This window comes from Topomyia yanbarensis, chromosome 2, assembly GCF_030247195.1.
Source record: "Topomyia yanbarensis strain Yona2022 chromosome 2, ASM3024719v1, whole genome shotgun sequence".
In the NCBI taxonomy this organism is placed as follows: domain Eukaryota; kingdom Metazoa; phylum Arthropoda; class Insecta; order Diptera; family Culicidae; genus Topomyia; species Topomyia yanbarensis.
Genome location: NC_080671.1, coordinates 121,540,095 through 121,561,601, shown reverse-complemented (window position 1 = coordinate 121,561,601; position 21,507 = coordinate 121,540,095). Strand labels below are relative to the sequence as shown.

The 21,507-nt window shown below is 38.9% G+C and overlaps 2 protein-coding genes across 3 annotated transcripts in view; one reads left to right on the top strand and one right to left on the bottom strand.

Annotated features, from left to right (window-relative positions):
• LOC131679812 (diphosphoinositol polyphosphate phosphohydrolase 1) overlaps nt 1–8,557 on the top strand; it is a 33,434-nt gene extending 24,877 nt beyond the window's left edge. The window contains exons 3-5 of one of the 2 annotated variants that reach the window (XM_058960563.1): nt 6,595–6,750; nt 6,807–7,228; nt 7,298–8,557. In XM_058960563.1, the coding sequence (XP_058816546.1) occupies nt 6,595–6,750; nt 6,807–7,181 (531 nt within the window). In that variant the 3' untranslated portion in view covers nt 7,182–7,228; nt 7,298–8,557. Of the gene's footprint in view, nt 1–6,594; nt 6,751–6,806 lie in introns of both variants that reach the window. The other variant, XM_058960562.1, reaches the window with a different exon arrangement.
• An 8,974-nt stretch (nt 8,558–17,531) lies between these two features.
• LOC131679809 (tRNA (adenine(58)-N(1))-methyltransferase non-catalytic subunit TRM6) lies at nt 17,532–19,167 on the bottom strand. The gene is made up of 2 exons (XM_058960559.1): nt 18,991–19,167; nt 17,532–18,934 (listed from the first exon to the last, which is right to left on the bottom strand). The coding sequence occupies exon 2, from the start codon at nt 18,920–18,922 to the stop codon at nt 17,633–17,635; it is 1,290 nt and encodes a 429-aa protein (XP_058816542.1). The 5' UTR covers nt 18,923–18,934; nt 18,991–19,167; the 3' UTR covers nt 17,532–17,632.
• Between the last annotated feature and the right edge of the window lie 2,340 nt (nt 19,168–21,507).

Sequence of the window (21,507 nt, the reverse complement as noted above, 5' to 3'; positions counted from 1 at the left end):
TTTTTACAGTGATTGCATAGCCTTTCTTTATATGAGAAAGGCAAAAAATAAACTAAAATCAAAAACAAATTAATAGCTTTCTGTCTGACTGATAGGTCTTTTATTTAAAATTGGGTTGGATAAGATCGGTTCTGCCATTGCTGAGAAACACGAATGAGAGTTTTTTTCCGTTACATACACACAGATATTGTGATCAACAGTGGTAGGAATGGAGCGGGAGTAATTGTTGTGCACGAAGAACCAAAATCATCGAAGATATTTACTACGTACCTACTCGCAACATTTGGATTTTTAATGTTTGTGTTCGCTAGAATCTGAGAAAGTGTTTTCTCAACGCATTTCCCCCTGTTTGGCGTGAAAATCTTATTTCAACAAATTAGTGTTTCGGCGTATTCTGCATTTGTAGTGGTAGATTGCTGTCTGCAAGTGGTACATTGCTGTCACTCATCTTTACATTGTGACTGAATGAGTCAGCTGTGGTCACGGAATAAGGAGAACAACAGAATGTCGAAAACTGATAACAACAAACGAAACAAACCGGATCATGATTCTCCAAATAAAGATATGTCCAATAATGAGTTAGCTGCGATGATAGCTGCACTTAGCCAGTCAATGCAGAATAATTTACACAAGCTTGGGACTGATTTACGAGGTGAACTGTGCAAAGGACTGGATACGATCAAGGCTGATATAGCTAACCTTAATATCAGGATGTCTCAGGTCAGTGTGGAGGTTAAGAACAATTCGAGTGCAATTGTTAGGTCGCTGCTCTCTAACGATCTCATTGTTAGCGCCATACCGTACACGATGAACGAAGATTTGACTCATTATTTTCGCTGCTGGTGTCGAATTTTGGGTTATGCTGATGCTGCTGTGCCGTTGGTAGATATTCGTCGATTATCTCGACCGCCCTTTCGTGAAGGAAACACTAGTTTAATTCTAGTTCAATTCGCTATAACTAATCAACGAAACGACTTCTTGGGAAAATATCTACGTGTTCGCTCATTTACTCTAGCACAAATTGGGTTCCAGTCTGATTAGCGTGTTTATATCAACGAAAATTTATCACCGATGACGAGAAAGCTGAAATCCAAAGCTATAGAACTGAAGAAAGATGGCAAGCTGACTAATGTTTTTACTAAAGGAGGAGTTGTTTATGTGAGATTGCCGGATGCCAGCCGAGATAACTCTGTGAATACTGAGGACGAATTACTTCAAATCATAAAATCTAAGTAGCCTATTTCCTACAAAATCTTCTCTTCCTCCCTCTCCCTCCTTATATTCCGTGTATCCACTCCTAAAAGTAAAAAATCAAAACCCCTTCCACGAACATTATTCTTTTTTCCTATCTCTCCATTCCTTGAGCTATCCTCTGATTCCCCTCCTGAAAGTTATGGAGCCGAAAGCTGCTGTTGTGGTTGTTGCTGTTGTTGCTGCTGTCGCTGATGGGGTTGCTGCTGGATAGACCGAGAAGACAGATTATGCTCATGCCGATTGAAGATTTGTGTTCTTATGATGATTTTGGTTGTAAAAATTATTGTTAAATATTGTTGTTAAAATTATGTATTTAAAATTAGCTTTAAACACCGTTTCGAATATGCTCCACACACATTCCTTTTCGCCCCCTACTACATTTTTAGACAATGGCTGATGTAAATAACAATACCTCTACAAGTATAAGCATACCTGGTATAGTGATGAGATCTGCATTTATCAAAGAAAAGCTTTCCGTATGCTGTTTGAATAGCCAAAGTATTTGTGCCAGAAAATTTTCTAAATTAGATGAATTGCGAAATCTTGCTTCCGTTTCTGATGTTGATATTATATGTGTTAGTGAATCATGGCTTAATGATAGGGTCCCAAATGATACACTAGATATCGATGCTTATTCCACAATAAGAAATGATCGTGTGGGTAGACTGGGTGGAGGAATATTAGTGTATATGATAAAATATTTATCATATAGAGTTTTGAGCAAATCGAACATCGAATCACCAACTGAGTTCATCCTTTTAGAAATTATACTCAATGACACGAAGGTGCTACTAGGAGTTTTCTACAATCCACCTCAAATAGATTGCTCCTATGTTTTGAGTGAAATATTTTCTACTATGGAATATCAATATGATAATATTTTGCTTCTGGGCGACTTCAATACAAATATTCTAGATTTAGAATCGGAAAAAAGCAAACGCTTTCAAAGTTTTATGTCCAATCTGTCGTTTTATTCAGCTGGAGGTATACCAATGCACTATTACAGAACAGGTGCATCTCAGATTGACTTAATGCTATCTAATCGTAAGGATTTTGTTCTATGCTTCCAACAGGTTAGTGTACCATTCATGTCGAATCATGATATGCTATTTGCTTCTATAGATGTATGTACCCAAACGATACCATCAAAACCTATTAAATATCGTGATTATAAGAACCTCGATCCAGCGAAGGTCATTTTTATGTACAATCAAGTCAATTGGGAAGAATTTTACAGCCTCGATGATCCAACTATGCTTGTAGACTTTTTCAACTTGCATATTAAGCATATACATGATCTATGTATTCCTATAAGAACATTTTATAAAAGAGCTAAATACAACCCTTGGTACAATTCAAACATTTCTAGTGGAATTGTAGATCGCAATCTCGCTTACCAGAAATGGAAAATTTCAAAACAGGATCATGATCGCGAAGTATACAGACGTTTACGGAACAGACTTTAATAACCGAATCTAAAAAAAGATATTATGGTGAACAATTTTCTCATAATATATCGCCAAAATATCTTTGGAAGCAATTCGCTACTCTTGGGCTAAAAAAAAACTAGTGATGCAATAAGCACAATTCACACTCCAGACCAAATTAATCAGCATTTTGCAAACAGTTTTACTCATTCCACTAGTACAAGCATTATTGATACTAGTCACTCTCTGACTGATCAATTTAACTTCAAACCAATAGAAGAATATGAAATTATAAATGCCATATATGATATTAAATCTAATGCAGTAGGCCTCGATGAGCTTCCAATCAAATTTCTTAAATCAATTTTACCACTAATACTAAAACCAATCAAATATATTTTCAATCAAATTATATGTACCAATATATATCCAAATTCATGGAAAATGTCGAAAATTATACCAATTAAGAAGAAAGCAGCGATTAATAAACTTGATAACATGCGACCAGTTAGTATCCTGTGTACTTTATCAAAGGCGTTTGAAAAAATTTTGAAAAAACAAATGGTACTTTTCATTGCTAGTAATAGTTTATTACATCAATTCCAATCGGGATATCGCTCGGGTCATAGTACCAAAACAGCTATGATTAAGGTATGTGATGACATTGGTGTGATTCTAGATAAGAAATCATCAGTCGTTCTTATTCTGCTCGATTTTTCTAAAGCATTTGATACTATATCGCATAATAATTTGTGTCAGAAATTGAAAAATAATTTTGGATTTAACCGTAATGCTGTTGAACTAATTCGTTCATATTTGACAAGACGTCAGCAGACAGTTTTTATCGATAGTAGTTTTTCCGAATTGCTGCCAATTGTATCAGGTGTACCACAAGGATCTGTTCTTGGCCCTTTACTATTTTCGTTATATATTAACGATTTGCCATCCAAATTATACGGGTGTGGTGTTCATATGTTCGCCGACGATGTTCAAATTTATTTTGATTGTTCTAACATGAGCCGGGATCAAGTTTCAGATCTTATAAACAGGAATCTAAATAGAATTTTTCAATGGGCCGGTGATAATTCTCTTATACTGAATAGTAGTAAGACGCAAGCAATATTTATCTCTCGTTCGAGACGTGATGCTTTAAAACCTGATATTTTCATCGATGGCAATCAGATTCAATTTTCAGATACCGTTTGCAGTTTGGGTGTAACAATTCAAAAAAAATTTCAGTGGGATTCTTTCATTGCTAAACAATGCGGTAAAATATATGCATCCTTGAGAACCCTTCGATTTAAAGCTTGGTTACTCAATTCATCAACAAAATTGTTATTATTCAAAAGCCTAATCTACCCACATTTTCTCTATTGTGATTTTATTCTCACTCAAGCAACAGCTATTAGTTTAAATAGATTAAAAGTAGCTCTCAACTGCTGTTGTAGATTTATTTTCAATATTAATAGATTTTCAAGTATAACACGTTTTCAACCTGCTTTGATTGGATGTTCGTTTGCCAATTTTGCAAAGTGTCGCACTGTAATATTAGTACACAACATCGTTACAACAAAGTGTCCGGCCTATCTTCTACAAAACTTTGTACCTTTAAGAAGTCAAAGAGGAAAAAAGTATCACATTCCCCGTTGCAGAGCTTATTACTATTCTAGTTCATTACTTGTGAGAGGTATTGCGTTTTGGAATTTGTTACCTAGTGCATTACAGAATAAAAATTCTTTAGTAGGGTTCAAAAGGGAATATATGGAGCATCTAAATTGTGTGTAAATGTTAGTTTTTCATTTAATTTAAATTTTTGGTTTTTAATAATATTTTTAGAAACGCTTCTTCCTATCATTTATAACTAGAACATAAAAGGCACAGGTCTTAAGTTCATTGAATAAATTAAATAAATAAATAAAACAGACACACACAGACATTGTCCCAAATCGTCGAGCTGAGTCGATTGGTTATAAGACTCGGCCCTCGGAAAAAATCTTAAAAGTTTGAGCGAATTCTATACATTTCTTTTATAAAAAATGTATCAGTATTCAGTATTTTATAAGATTAGAGCAAAGCTCATTTCAAATTTTAAGGATTCGGTTGACTGGTTGGCCAAATAAGAAACCTACGAAAAAAGTTTCGAGTGATCAAAGTCCCCCGATGATCAAAGTCACCCCGTTTTACGATACCTTTGGATGTGCCTTGTGCTCAACTTTTACGCTTGAGTTGAACGTCTGTTCTCTGTGCCTGTGATGTTGCTTCTTGATTTTGCACGACCCAGGGAGAACTTGACCTTATTCCCACTGCTCTGTCATCGATGTTACGTGCCCTTCCGAGATCCTAGCCCTACATCTCCAGTAAACAACTTTCGAATAAAAGGAACTCGTTATGAGTTATTATGTGCCTTATATACATTGTCTTAATAGCATTTAGTCTTGAACAGTAAAAATATGCAGAACATGAGCTACCAAAGGTACAGTTTGAAACCCTTCTTAGAACCCGTTTTGTTTATATTGGAGTATGAAAGTCGGATGTGGATTACAGGCTCCGAGGTCGGACTGAGGATTAATCCTTCTTCTATTAAACGCTATATTTGCTATATACACAACTTTTATCATATTAGTATGTTACATTTTATTCCTTTTAAGCATTTCATAACTTTTATGTTCAGCATTTGAACTATATTCATATTCGTTATTCATTTTTTCGGGATATTCATTCATTTCACCATTTGGGCAGGGAAGGCATCTAGTCAGAAGATAATGACATCACTTACTTCCTAATTCTTCGAAATTATGTAGTTATTAATATACGTATCTGTCACGGCATATCGTTTGACGCGTTCTTCTCACCCATATCATCAGGAAAAGCCTTAACGAGTATGTCCCTATTCGGACGACTGGATTTTATTATTGGAAGGAAATTCTTTGTTCCAGTGGAGTGCTCATAAGAATTTCTACTTATGGATCCAACCCTTGTTGGCCCTTCATACAACGATAATTGTTCACTAGCTAAATTTGGCTTTGCTATAAGCAACTGCATCCGCTGACATAACCCTTGCACTGATGGCGGGTTTACTACATCACCATTCAAACAAGTATTACACCAACACCATTTTACTGAATCAACTTTTCATACAACGAATTAAATTTCTTATAGTGTTTTTAATGTTGTATGCATTTATTAAATAAAATAAAATACTGAACATATTTTTCCGTAAGGACCTTGAAATTAACTATGTGATGATTTTGTTCATCGCTACTAGCTCATTAATCTCAGCACGTACCAACATTCCCAACTCGTTTTTTTTTAAATTCATGATCATTAATTCGTTACAAATATTTTTAATTGATAATTGTAATGATAATATGCGTTTTATAATGAAATAACGTTAGGATAAATTTCATTGATAATTTTAATATATTTATAAATTTTGTGCCAAATAGAAATCTTATGTTAAACATTCTTCACATTGATACATTTGACTGTACTGGTTTTCCTTAAATCAGAATTATGGCTGAAAGCTAGGATGCTGAAACCAGCAGAAATTCTGAATCATATTCTGGATGGTTTTGGTTGGGATTATTTTTTCGCTTTAAGGATTAAGATGAAATAGGGAGTTGCAATACGCTGAACTAAGGCTCTTTGAGGTGAAATCAAGAACAGGATACTCACAACTTTGAACACTTTTAAACTTTTTTTTAGTACTAAAGTTTTAGAGTTTGAGCTTTGCAGATCAATAGTCTTTTATGAAGATGAATAAGCGAGTATCTACCCTATTATTTGGTGTCACATAGTGTAATTATTCTATCAACATGAGCTAGTACTTTTGTATCCTTTTCTCTATAACCATTCGTAAAAAGACGTTATTTTTCATACTAATAGAATCATTTCGTTATTACATTTGTTATAGGTTTTATTAGTAACATCGTCTCGACGTCCAGAATTATGGATTGTCCCGGGTGGTGGTGTCGAACCAGACGAGGAGTCCTCACTTACTGCTAGTCGTGAAGTTCTCGAGGAAGCTGGTGTAGTCGGCGAGCTAGGTAGATGCCTGGGAATTTTTGAAGTGAGTACTAATTATCACGTCATAATTTGATTTTACAATATCTTATATCATAACAGAATACAGAACATATGCATCGAACTGAGGTCTTTGTTATGGTAGTCAACCGAGAGCTCGAAGAATGGGAGGATTCGAAAACCATTGGTCGTAAACGACAGTGGTTTTCGATTGACGAAGCTCTCACACAACTAGCATTGCACAAGCCGACTCAACGCCATTATCTGCAGCAGCTGCGCAACTCGAAAAATAACTCATCTCTCACAGGAAACTGCATACACGTGGTCGAGGACGACCCGGACATTGAGCCGGAAGGAGAACCGACAGGTATAGTCGATGGAAACAGGACAACGCCATCACCATCAGGAACTACAGATGCAGTTGAAGAAGAAAATACCACAATGAAACCAGATGTACCAACCGAGATGAGCTCTTAAATCTTTTGTTTTTGGGTTTGTTTTGCATCTTGAATCAAGAAACGCTGGTAAGGAAAAGTCTAAAACCTTATTCCACTGAATGTTGCCTTCATTTCCGCCCTTTTATTGTCAACCAGGACCAAACGTCCAACGTTATCATCAGTCATTTTGCACACCAGCACAACTATATTCATCGCCTTGTACTCATATTATTTTGAAACAATCCAATTTACTTCAGAGCGCAGTCTTATGACATTCTGTAAATGTTGAAGTGGCCAAATCAGTTGCAAGTTTCAACTAGAATCTTTCGTTTGTCGCTGCAGCCAATCTGAACTTCATCAAAACCCAATCATCAACAAAAAAACTGTAGCAATGCTTTTATGCAGCACAAAAATACTAAAGGCCCACTTTCGAAGAGATCAAGCCAGATAAATTTTAGTTTTTTTTTTGTCATCGTGAAGGAACACATATTAAACGAATTATGTTTTTATATTAAGTGTATCCGATATATTGATATTTTGTAACAACCCATAAAACATAATACGGCCGGAGTTTTCGTACGATTTCAACTCAGCGAAAATCATGGATGGTGGTAATCATAACATCAAAATTGCAAAGGCCAGTAGAGAAAGATTACATTATAGGGTGAAATGGCACATTTCATGAAAAATCTCCGTTTATACAAACCATATTTGATGAAGTTTAAAGTAATAAAAATATTGATAACACGAAACTACCTAACTAATAACAAGAGATGATTAAATGCAAACACAAGAAAAGTAACATCCTATTCGATAAGTTGTAAAACTAGCGATATGCTGGAACATAGATGAAGTACATTAAGGCTAAACAGCAGCTTCATAACAAGGAAAAAAACTAAGAAAAACCGCACTCGCTGAGTGTGTTTTTTACAAATGGGATAAAGAACATCGTGAGTTGGTTTCTAAAATAACAACATGATCCCGCCTTTTTTGCACTGATTTTATGTTACACAATAAATAGAACTAGAATGGAGTAAGCGCGTACTTCTAATTTGCGAGCGATGATCAACGGGCATAAGACGGAGTGAAGATATCAAATGAAGCACAGAAACAATGCTGTACACCATTTCGGAGAGCTTAAAGGTCGAAGAACTGCTGATGAAAAATAAAGAATATGTGAAATTATGGTTGGAAAACATTTGAAAAAAGATAAGTCGTGCGGAAAAAAAACAACCGGAGAGTGCTGAATATTAGAATTTCTAAAATATACTTTGAATACTTATACGAATAATACATTATGATAATTTATTGATATAAAAGCGGTATAATGTAATTATTGTCAGGAGAAACCAAGTGAGGAAGAAAAATTTCATTAAGCAAAAAATGCATCAAATGTATTTGAATTTATTAAGAAAATTTTTGGGTTTGGTTGTTATTTATCCGAAATTCATCGCGTTTGGCGAGAAGGGGGGAGGGGTTGCTTCTCTAATCTTCCGGCCATCACATCACATGATTTGATATATGTACTTAGTATGTATAACAAACATAAAGATGTGACACAAGGTGTTAAAAACGCACAAAAATCTTGCCAATCCTATTTTTCATTGGATTGTCTGCTCTAAAGATATTTCCAAGCGCCGTTCATAAATGATGTCGCGTATTGACAGTGGGGGAAAAGCCATGAATTAGCGAGAGAAGAACTAAAAATTTGAGACGCACTAGTGGAACGGAATTAATAAAACCAACAATTTTTAGACTTTTTTCTGTGAGATATTGTTTATGAATGGACCCCGAAAAAAATTCCATGACGAATATCACGTAACATCGACGACAGAGCAGTGGGATCAAGGCCAAGTTCCCCCTGGCTCGCGCAAAACTGAGAAGCAACATCAATTTCGGCACAGAGAATAGACATCCATCTCAACCGTAAACGTTGAGTAAAAGGCACATCCAAATGTAATTGATAGGTTACCACCAAAGGTTCTGTCGTCATTCCATTTAGTGCATGTTACTGAATTGATATCCAAGTGAACGTTGTAATTATGGAATATGCCAGTATGGTGGTCTAGCAGATATTTGTTCAAATGACAAAACAGGCATTTTAAACTTGTTTGTTTGAAACTGGATGTCTGTTCTCTATGACCACAGAGAACAGACATATAAGCTAGAACAAACTATCCCAAAAAACCTGTGTAAACATTTAAATGAAAATACGTTGAAAATCACCATCGCATACAGGGACACATGCATAAGTCACATTGTATTCAAGTTTGCATACAAGTTTCGTATAGCGATTGCTGGCCGATCGAAGCGCCGAAGAGTGGCAAGTTGCTACTTGCTGTTGTCATTTCAAAGCGACAGTTTAATTTCTCATACAAGTTGAAAACTTTACTTGTATGTCAGTTCTTAGTGCTATGACTTAGTTCTAACAATTAAAATCTTAAATTATTTCTGATTATCAAACCAAACAATCATTAATACACACTAGAAAAGGAATAATAACTGGCAGAATACATAGATACAGGGAAATTAGCATTCGTGGACATTACGATTATCAGCGCTCTCTGAATTAGTTAAGTCTATTGATCGGCTTCAGACCTAGGGGGCCCAAGAAGAGATCAGGAACAAGACAGAAGCGGAATCAATGCGAAGTTTTAATTGCATCACTGACGATTTAACATGCGTTGTTAGGAGCTAAATACATTGGACTAGACAAAATAGAGGGCTTGACGTTACACACTTCGAGACAAACAGGCACAAAACTTAGTCCTCCTCCCGAGGACCGGTGTTTACTTGGCAGACAGTTGCTAATTCGTCCGATCTTGCAAATTTGGTCTCGCGGGACGGACCGAGATACCCTAAGCTCTAAACTGCAATCCTATCAGCCCGCTAAAAAGAAATCAAAGGGCATCGTCTTCAGTTTGAAATTTAATCAAGCCTTTTTTGATTGTATACCATTTCCACCGTCCCCAGAATTCCATTCCCCAGCAGTGTACCGTTCCCCAAAATCCCATCTCGTAGAATGCCCCATTGATCTTCTAAAATGTACCACTCGTTCCCGTCCGTTGGAGGACATAATTCGCGTACGATTTAGTCATTTGGCATCCGGCTTTTCATGAGCGTTATAGCAACTCAGATGCTGTCTTCCCATGTTGGTCAGGGATACAATGTTCCTATACACATTCTTACATACAGACATACATACGAACTTACATTCGCTCATACCTACCTACTATTCAAAGCACGGGCAACATGCACGGACAGATCAGGGCTCTAGTGATTAGCATAAAATCCGCCGTAGCTGCCGAATGTGAACAGATGGCGTTACTGGAGAGAGCTGAAAACGCCGCAAAAACACTAAAAACCACGAAGATAGCGAAAACAGAAGCCGAAGGGTGGCCGGTATTCCCGTTCTGCGAAAAAAAGTAAGAAGAAACCAAGAGAGGAGCAGAAACCGAAAAGGCCATTAAGCACAGACTAACAGACATAACACTCAAAAACAAAGCTTCGCCCGCTTTAACGGTCATTTAAAATATATTTGTAGTTGGGACTGTGGCCACATTTGAAATTATGGCGCCACTGACATATGAACAAGCATATGGGGGATAGACCACTAGTGAAAAATTGTTCCCAAACCTGAGGGGTAACCCACCAGTAAATGAGTGATTGGGACTGTGAATAAAAGGTGGAGCTAGAGTTCTGGGAAAATTGTCGGATCGATGTTTTTTGAGGGAATTCCCTCATAGTGTTATGTCTGTTAGTCTGTGCATTAAGGTCGGTGAACGACAGCGACACAGCCGAAAAATGGAAAGTGAACGGCGAATCGTAGTAGAGAGGATAAAAACAGAAAGAAAAGGAGGAAAAGAAGAAAAAAGACCTTCGGCTGCGCAGGAGGGGTATAGGGGAGACGCTCTAGCCATCAAAGCAAACGACAGCGTGACGAACGCTGCGATCCTCCCTCAGGAGGATCTCAAGCTCAAGCAGCTGGGGCAGAACGCAATAAGAACTAGGCGTACTCAGAAAGGCGAGATACTGTTTGAGCTGAAGAAAGATCCATGGATCAAGATCTCGACTTTTCGGGAATTCGTGGCAGAAGCGATGGGAAGAAAGGCGAACGAGAGAGCTTTAGTTCAATAAGCAGTGGTCGAGTGCATGAATCTGGAGGACATAACAACGGAAGACACAATCAGGAGTGCTCTAATAGAGCAATATACAAGTATGCAAAACGCCTACCTTGTCTACGGCTGTAATATTGTTGCCTACTTTCTCCTTTCTCATACGACGCTAATGTCGTTCGCTACTGCAGAGCGCCCTGTTAACAAAGCAGTAACTGTACTGCCCCTAGTACAGCCATACGCGAGCAGTACAGCTTCTCTTTCTTTATTTTACACTTTTTAATATTGGCAATGTAACCTGGAGAAAGAGCAGATTTCAATCAGGTTGAGGAGGGCGTATAGTGGCACACAGACAGCAGCGATACACTTATCGCCAGCAGCTAACCAGCTTATGTTGACCGGTAAAATCAAAGTCGGATGATCGGTGTGCTCGTTACGATTGATCCTTAGAGCCACTAAACAAACGAAGAGGTGTTTCAGGTGCCGCCTTGGTCTCGGCCATCAAGCAAGAAACTGCTCGGACAGATCTGATCTGTGCAGAAAATGTGCGGAGAAGGAAAACATTTCTAAAGACTGCACAAAGCAACCAAAGTACATGCTCTGCACAAAGGAGGGCGGAAAGGACCACACGAAGAGAGGCTTCTTGTGCACATTGTACAAAAAGGCGAAGGCAGATCAATGATGATGGAGATAACCCAGTGTTACGTTTAAAGTGGGTAAAGGGTAATTATAAATGCTATAATGAGGTGTTAGACGGGAGTGCGCAGCACACGCGTAAACGCACCCCACCCGCGATGGTTTGTCGGAATAACGACAGCACTGGAGCTGTCAGAAAAGAAAACCGCATGATCAGAAAGTTTGTAAGTCGGCGAGGTACGGACGTGCTCAACTTTTAGTGAGCAACACCGGATCGACCATCGCCGTTCATCGTTCTTCGGACCTCCATCACACCATCAAGAAGAATGGTGTCGGTAGCGGCGGCGTGAAGAAGAGCAAGTTTAATTAGGCTGTACCATCGTGCTCGACTGCACTCGATTTTCAACCTGCCTGAAAGGAAGACGGGCCAATGTTGTAAGGCTGCAACCACTTCCATCGATTCTGAGTACCGGACCCAGGAAAGGAGCGGTAAGTCTGCACATTACTCATCTTAGCTCAGGCACTCTGTTCGCTTTTGTTAGTGGGTCAGCGAGCCTTTTTTCTCCCTAGATAACACCAGCTTAATCTCATTCATTGCGACATTGAACAACAACTGTTGTGGCAGTCAACAACTGAAACGAAGTGCAACGTTGCAATTATTACAGAGCCGTATTTTTCTGGTGAATACCATACACGAAGGCTCGTGATCGCCAGGATCAACAGCATATTCATATGTAGCTGTTATACTCCCCCATGGTGAGTACCAGAGCAATACAATTAGAAGCTGGATGCACTAACTTACTCGATGGTCGGACGAACGCCAATTGGTATAGTAGATTTTAACGCTTGGGCCGTGGAGTGAGGCTGACCAACACAAAAGGTTACAGTTTATTGGAAGCCCTGGCGAAGCTGGATGTAAGGCAGTGTAACGAGAACCTTCGTTAGCATATTTCGTAGACTCATCATCGGCATAACATTCTGCAGTGCGTCGCTGATAGATAACATGAAATGGTGAATTATTGAGCAGTACACACAGCGACCACCAGGCAATCACCTACGCCATTGTTGGGCGGAATTGCATTGTAACGTGGAGAGTGAAGACTGGCGAGCGGAAGTGGAAAATAAACGATTTCGACAAGGGCTTTTTAAATGTGTGAAAGTGCTTATTAAGTCCACCTGCTACAAGAAGCTTTGTAGAGAAGTAGACACTAACCCCTGGGGTAACACTTGCCGTGTGGTGATGGGCAAGATCAAGGGTCCAACGACACCAGCTGAAATGTGCGCTGAAAAACTAAAAATGATCGTGGAGGGTCGTCCCGAAACCCAACCGCATGGCCGCCTACACCATACGTTGGATGCAGACGATGGAAATACTAGTGACAATCGAATCTCCAATTACGAGCTCCTTTTGGTGGCAAGCGAAGTAAGCTCCCGGTCCGGATGGAATCCCCAACGTGGCGACGGAACACCGCGATCCCGGCGTTTCCAATACTCTTGGTAAACTGCTGGAAAGGGTTATCTTCAACAGGCTGACAAACTACGCTGAAAGTTAGAACGAACTTTCGCAGAGGCAGTTCGTATTCCGGAAAGGGATCTCGACGGTGGACACCAGCCGCACAGTCATCACGACCGCGGGGAAAACGTTGAAGCTACTGCGTCGTGGTTACGATTAACGTGTAGATCACGCACAACAGCGCGAGCTGGGCGGTTATCACCGTAGTGCTGCATACAATGCCTTTCATTTCCGGTTTTCGTTTTCACTTTCCGGTTTTCGTTTTTGTTTCCGGTTTTCATTCCCAGTTTTCGTTTTTATTTCCAGTTTTCGTTTTCACTTCCGGTTTTCGTTTTTGTTTCCGGTTTTCATTTCCAGTTTTCGTTGGCACTTCCGGTTTTCGCTGTCATTTCCGGTTTCAATTTCATTTCTGGTTTCTGGTTTCGATTTCACTTCCGGTTTCGATTTAATTTCCGGTTTCAATTTCATTTCTGGTTTCGATTTCATGTCCGGTTTTCGTTTTCATTTTCGATTTCATTTCCGGTTTTCGTTTTCACTTTCCGATTTTCGTTCTTGTTTCCGGTTTTCATTTCCAGTTTTCGTTTTTATTTCAAGTTTTCGTTTTCACTTCCGGTTTTCGTTTTCATTTCCGGCTTCGATTTCATTTCCGATTTGATTTTGTTTAGATTTAATTTCTGCTTTCGGTTTCATCTTAATTTCCCGTTTCAATTTCATTTCGGGTCCCGATTTAATTTCCAATTCCGATTTCATTTCCGGTTTCAATTGCATTTCCGGCTTCATTTAATTTCCGGTTTCGAGTAAATTTTCGGTTTTCGCTTACATTGTCATGTCCGGTTTCGTTTTCATTTCGGGTTTCGATTTCATTTCCGGTTTAGATTTCATTTCCGGTTTCGAGTTAAAGTCCGGTTTATATTTTCATTTCTGGTTTTTGGTTTTACTTCCTGTTTTCGTTGTGGTTGTTATTTCCGGTTTTCGTTTTCATCTTCATATCCAGTTCTCGTTTTCTCTTTCGGTTTTCGATCTCATATCCGGTTTCGATTTCTTTCCCAGTTTCGACTACATAATGTAGTCGATTCCATTTCCGGTTTATATTTTCATTTCCGGGTTTCGTTATCATTTCCGGGTTTCGTTTCAATTTCCGGATTTCGTTTTCATTTCCGGTTCTTGTTTTTGTTTTCATTTTCAGTTTTCAATTCCGGTTTTCATCTTATCTCAGTATATCAGCTTGGCCGTTGACATCAATGTAGCATACCGTTTATAAAAAGTACGTACCGTTGCACATTCTTTTCATAAAGGAATGATTTATATGTCAATTGGAAAAATCTACGTGGGCATGTGTTGTACCCCATCTCCCTCCTCGTGGACAAGCGTGTACATTTTCGTAACCTTTCACCTCCCCTAAATTGTCCAAGTGGTATGTTGCCGTGATACATATAACCGAGGAAAAATACTGTCCCATGCGTATCACGGCAATATAGTGTTGTACACTAATGCACGACGAATGTTTTTGCCTTTCTCATATAAAGAAAGGCTATGCAATCACTGTAAAAATCGACTTTTTAACGGAGGCCCGGAGGGCCGAGTGTCATACACCATTCGATTCAGTTCGTCGAGATCGGCAAATGTCTGTGTATGTGTATGTATGTGTGTGTGTATGTGTGTGTGTATGTGTGTGTGTCATTTAAACTCACACAATTTTCTCAGAGATGGCTGAACCGATTTTCGCAAACTTAGTTTCATATGAAAGGTATAACGCTCCCATAAGCTGCTATTGATTTTTTAGTTGATTCGACTTCCGGTTCCGGAGTTACGGGTTGAAGAGTGCGGTCACCCAGAAAATTCCCATACAAACTGGTACCACCATGATGTTCAAATGATGTAAAACATATTAAAATTGATGTAACATTACTCTAGTTTGCGGGTCTGGATCACTAATGATCAATCAAAGCAGCTTTGACCACATTGGCCACCTATGACAGTTCATGACGCCCCCGGGGAACCCGCCAAGTTCCTAAGCTAATATCACACCCATTCCCCAACGAATTCTCTACCGATTTTTACAAACTTGATTTCAAATGAAAGATACAGTAATACCATTGACTGCTGCTGAATTTCATTCTGTTCTGACTCTTGCTTCCGGAGTTACAGGGGTGTTAGTAAGGATACACTGGAATTTCCCATATAAATCGGTACAATCGTAATACCTCAGAGGCTAAAAACTATTGCAATGGTCACCAAATTACTTCTAATCGCAGATCTAGATCACTGATTGCCAATCAAACATTCTTTGAATATATTGTCCACTATCGACGATTCCGGAAGTCCGGAATTCCGGGCATATTCCACAAATAAAGTCACATTGGTTCTTCGGTGATGACTGAACCGATTTTCTCAAACCAAGTCTCAAATGGAAGGCAAAATATGCAGCTGAGTATTGCATCAGAGCCCCTCCGCCCCCCCCCCCGCCTTGCCCTTACATCTCCCTCCTTCATCACTACCGTCCCCTTGGACCACCCTCACGCCCGCATTTCCTTCATCCACCCCGTATACCAAAATAAGATGAAGGATTTCTGACGCATCCTCCACTCCCACTCTACTAACCCCCCATTCCCTCCACTTTTAAACCCATTCCACCAACATTTCAAAATATAATCACATGAAGATAACATTGAACTCATGCTGATTAAGCTAATTAAATACTATTCTTTTGCCTTTCTCATATAGAAAGGTTACGCAATTGCTCCAAAAACCGACTTTCTAACCGAGGCCCGGAGGGCCGAGTCTCATATAACATTCGACTCAGTTCGCCGAGATCGCAAAATATCTGTGTGTATGTATGTGTGTATGTATGTATGTATGTATGTGTGTGTATGTGACCAAAAATGTCACTCATTTTTCTCAGAGATGGCTGAACCGATTTTGACAAACTTAGTCTCAAATGAAAGGTGCAACGTTCCCATAGGCTGCCATTGGCCATTGAATTTCTAATGGATCCGACTTCCGGTTCCGGAATTACAGGGTGATAAGTACGAACACGCAGAAAATGTCGATTTTAAGAAATTCTGCAATGAATGTATAAAGGTGAAATTTTTTCCAAAATATGACCACAACTGCTTCGATTTGTAGTATTAGGTCACTAACATCCATTCAAAGTCTATTTGGCCACATTGGCCACCATCCTCAGTTCCGGAAGCCCCGGCGGAAGTATCTAAATTCAGAATAACATTCACATCGGTTTCTCGGAGATGGCTAGACCAATTCGACTAAACAAATGAAAGGTATTGCGTCCCCGTAAATGGCTATTTAATTTCATCCCGATCCGACTTCCGGTTCCGGAGTTACAGGTTGTGGCGTGCGATCACATAGCAAATTGTGATTCAAACCGATACTCCGATGAAAGCAAAAAAGGTAAAAATTTCGCTAAAATGTCTCTCAAGCAACTTAAATTTGCTGTTCTCGGTCACCGACGGCCAACCAAACTTTCGTTGACTACATTGACTACCATAGATGGTTCCGGAAGTGCCCGGGAAAAGCGGCCACCTTTCAAAATTTACGAACTCACATCAGTTTCCCGGAAATGGTTTGGCCGATTTTCACAAACTTAGTCCCAAATGATAGCTATAATATCCCCACAGATGTCTATAAAATTTCGTACGGATCGCTTATATGGGTCCGGAAATATAGACTAAATCGTCCGGTCACATATGAAATTCCCATATAAGCCGGAACTCAATTTTTTTTCAAAGGGGGAACCCCATGAAATTTCAGAAATCGAATTCGTATTTTTGATGCCAAACATCTTAAAAATGCATGAAACGTCGAGATTTTATGTTATCTCGAAAATTTTTTTTTTAAAAGGATCGACTTTTTGGGACTTTGCCGATTTCGCACCTTTTTTCAGTTCAATATTACCATGGCTGTTTTTTCTTTTTCAAAATTTTAGAACTCGAATAATGATTTATTTTCCTGTATATAGTTGTCATGTGATGTATAATAAAATGTAATATATGCATTTAAAAGTTTTTAATGAATATAAACAACGCACACATTCTCGTGATTCATGATTGAGAAAGGCACAATTGCACCGCTAGGTGGATTAAAATAGGTTTTTTTTATATATTCATGTATTTCGTTATATTTCTTCACTTTAAGAAACCGTATGAATCTACATGTCAACGTAAAAATATATAAACATATCGTAGTTTAGCAGTAAAATTTAGAAAACGACTATCGAATGGTGTACCCTGTGAGAAGATATCCGCTGTTCCCTGACATCGTAACATCTGGATGTGTGCGATTGGGTAGAATCTGATACTGGCGCATCCAGTTGGAAGTGAGCCGCAAAAAAGTAACATTGGCGCTAGCTTTCAGTTCCATATAGCACTCAAGTAATATTTCCTTCACCGTACCAAACACCACAACAGGTCGACTGGGTTTTACAAAGGGCAGTAACGATTTAATGATATTGCTCGGGTGTTCTTTTGCGACAACAATCAGCGAATCGAATTGTTCCTTCATGAGCTCACAAGCAGTCGCATTTTCCAACTCCCATTCCTGCTTCTTTTGTTCATCAATCTTGGGATATTTCGCTTCTGGTCCATCATCAACAACTGAATCAATTTTACGTTTGTGATTCACATCTTCTACAGATTCCTTTCCGTTGTCTGTCTCAGAAGCTGGTATTTCTTCTCCGTTTTCAATTACGCACTTCTTTCCTTCCTGGTAGTAATGCCGCAACGCCGAATAGATATTGACAGAAACACATCTATTCAAATGCTCTGGAGCAAAGCCCATCGCTTGAACAGCCTGCTTCTGAGCCACGTTTCCGGGATGCATGTGAACAAGTTTTGCTTCCGTGTTGGCTCCAAGAGAACTCAAACATGCTGCCGGAAGTAGACCATTGGATCCAGACTCATAAAGCAAGAATCTACCTACCCCACAAACTCCGCTGTAGGAAATAATCTGCGAAAGTGTATCGAACCGAACTCCCATAGTTTTGTCGGTGTCTAGTCGCCAATAAATGTCGGCAATAAGTCTAATTGAAGGTCGCTTGATCTGAACATATTCGAAATACTTCTTTTCCTTTCGCTTCAAATACTTCTCCTGGGAGTATTCGGTTTTGGCCGCAAAACTCTTCGAATTTTCAACCAATTTTCCAATAACTTCCGAGGAAGAATCACATTCTTCTCGAAGCTTTAAAATTTCTTCCGTTGACAAATTCTGGGTGCTACGGTTATCCACAATATTACGATTGTCCACCCCACTTTCCTTTATTAGCAACTCTTTCAAATTTCGAATTTCTGAAGCAGTTATAGGATTCAGTGTAAAAAGCCGTTTATTTCTGCCCTCCTTGGCAATCAACTGAAAGGTGGTGTGGTATGGTTGACCCTCGGCACACCGTAGTTCTATTTGGTCTTTTCCCAAATGGATTACAGTTTCCAAGTTGGTAAACTTTTGTAGTTTAGTATATTTTTGGCGCTTGACCACCAGATACTCGCCCACCTTAATTGTATCCATTGCTATTGTTGCCTGGAATGGAATTGATTCTTGGAACAAAAATATATAGAAAATAATAAAGCACCTACCTGCACTTAGAACGTGCTGAAAAACAATTCAGTGTTTCACTTTTATGTTTATGTGTTATAATTTGTTTAAATATGCCTATTAATTGCAAACGGTATTATTTTGTATGGAAATTAAGCGGAGTCCACATGTGAGTGAATGATGCAAACAGTGAAGGTAAACAAATTAGCAAAGACGATGTTTTTTTTTTTGTTTGGAGTGTCTGAATTGACAGACGGCTAAGACCAAAGACGATGTTTGGCATAAGGATACGCGGAGACGAAAGAAGAATTTGACTGCCCAGTAAAGTTCAGCCCGAAATGAACTGGAATTCTGCCTGGTTCCAGTTCGTATACGGGCTCCCGGTCAGCGTCGCAAGCACCCGGTAAAACCATTCGGAATTTGATTCGGAATCCTGAATGGAGTCATTATGGATTCCAAATCAAATGCAACAACCGATTCTGCGTCGGAATCGGTTGTTGCATTTGATTTGGAATCCATAATGACTCCCCACTGAGACGTTCAAAAAATTGTTGCAAAATCGTTCAACACGGGTCCAACGAAGGCCTTTCGTTGAACGGTTATTTGGACGTTGTCCAAATTGGTCCAACGAACGTCTTTAATTGGACAATTTTGAAACCAACCGTTCTTAGAGGGTCCATTCAGAAATCCGAACCGTTTCCGGAATGAGTTTAACTGCCCTCTAAGAACGGTTGGTTTCAAAATCGTCCAATGAAGGACGTTCGTTGGACCAATTTGGACAACGTCCAAATAACCGTTCAACGAACGTCCATCGTTGAACCCGTGTTGAACGATTTTGAAACAATTTTTTGGACGTCTCAGTGGGTGGGCAGAAAGTTGAGCAAAGCGAAATTGATGCTGGCAGTTTCTGCGAGCCTTTTGCGCGATTTGTGCGAGATTTCTGGCAATGAATTCGCTCAAATGCAACAACCGTTTCTGTCAGAAGCGGTTAAACAAACCGATGCTGCTCTTTTATCCAGAATCCAGCCAGAAATGTACGGCCAAGATCTCTGCACGCTTCCTGCCACACCTTTGTCAGATGTTTTGCTCGATTCGTGCTAAATTCTATCAGGTAGGAATTGCTAGGATCTTTGCACAGTTTATGTCCTTTATGTTTATGGTTTAGCTCGGTTCCTGTCAAAATTTGCCAGAAAACGCGAGCGAAACTGAGTTCGCCCTAGCTCAACTAACCCGACACGATACGCGCAGAAATCTGACAGGGCTGCCAAACCAAGACGTACAGAAATTTAGCAGAGCGGTCTCTGCCAGAAAATTTGCTCACTGGGAGCTCCAGTGACACAACCGATTCTAACTAGAATCGGTTGTGTCACTGGAGCCGGAATGCGAACTGGAACCAGCCAGAATTCCGGTTCATTTCCGGCTGAGCTTAACTGGGTGCATCCTGCATGGTTGTTTATTTTGAACCTGGTAACCTACACTAAAAAAACTAAACATTAATAATTAATGTTATATTATTCTATTTGCCTCAAACCACTTAAAATCCATATGAAGAAGAAATGCTAATGTTATCACGAGCACACATACCTTCTATGTGCCAACTGTATAAACTATGTATGCGCACACATAAGTTATATGGCTGCGTATTCAAATTCGCACTTTATTTTGACAAGTCGTCTGTACAGTGTCAACTTTGACACATCGACAGTAGTAATTAGTGATGTCTTTTTTATTCGATTAACACAAATAATCGAAATTTCTAAAATAATCGAAAAATCAATGATCGATTACAAGCTTTCGGTATAATCGAGCAAATCGAGTAGCTGCTATGAATTAATCGAGAGCATAATCAATGAAGGGTAAGCGTTGAAAATGAAAGTCGTAGAAAAAAATATGACAAGACTTCTCGAAATTTTTCAAAATGTGTCCAATGACCTTTTTTTCTTGACAAACTAAAATTTATGAAGTAATCGATTATTGATTTTAATCGATTATCTTGGTCGATTAATCGAATGAATTAATCAAGCTCTCAAAAATTAATCGATTAATGGATAATCGATTATTTGCAAAAATCAGACATCAATGGTGTCAATTTTGATAAACCGTCGCTTCAGCTTGAAGTTTCACAGCGTGCACCCTGAGTACATATAAGGAGAGTGACGACACTGTCAAAATTGGAGCAATGATTATTTGTCAGTGTCAAGCTTGGGCATGGAAATTTTGATAAGTAGCTTTGAAATCTATAACAAAAATAAAGAATTGTGAAATTTTCATCTATGGAGTGATGCGCAGCTATGTTTGAATTTTTTACATTCACAAAAAGGCAAGCCAGGCCTGGCAGGCCCGGTGTGCATGCAATATTTACTAGGAATACCACGAGTTTTATACATTAATATTTATCTGAAAAAAACATTTTGATGAGTTCATCTTCATATTAGCAGGAATTTTTTTTCATGTTTTGATTGATTTTATCTTTTTACCTTTTCTTTAAGAAAAAAATCTTGAAAGTTTGAGCGAATTCTTTTATAAGAAATGTAAAAATAGCATACGATAATGACGTG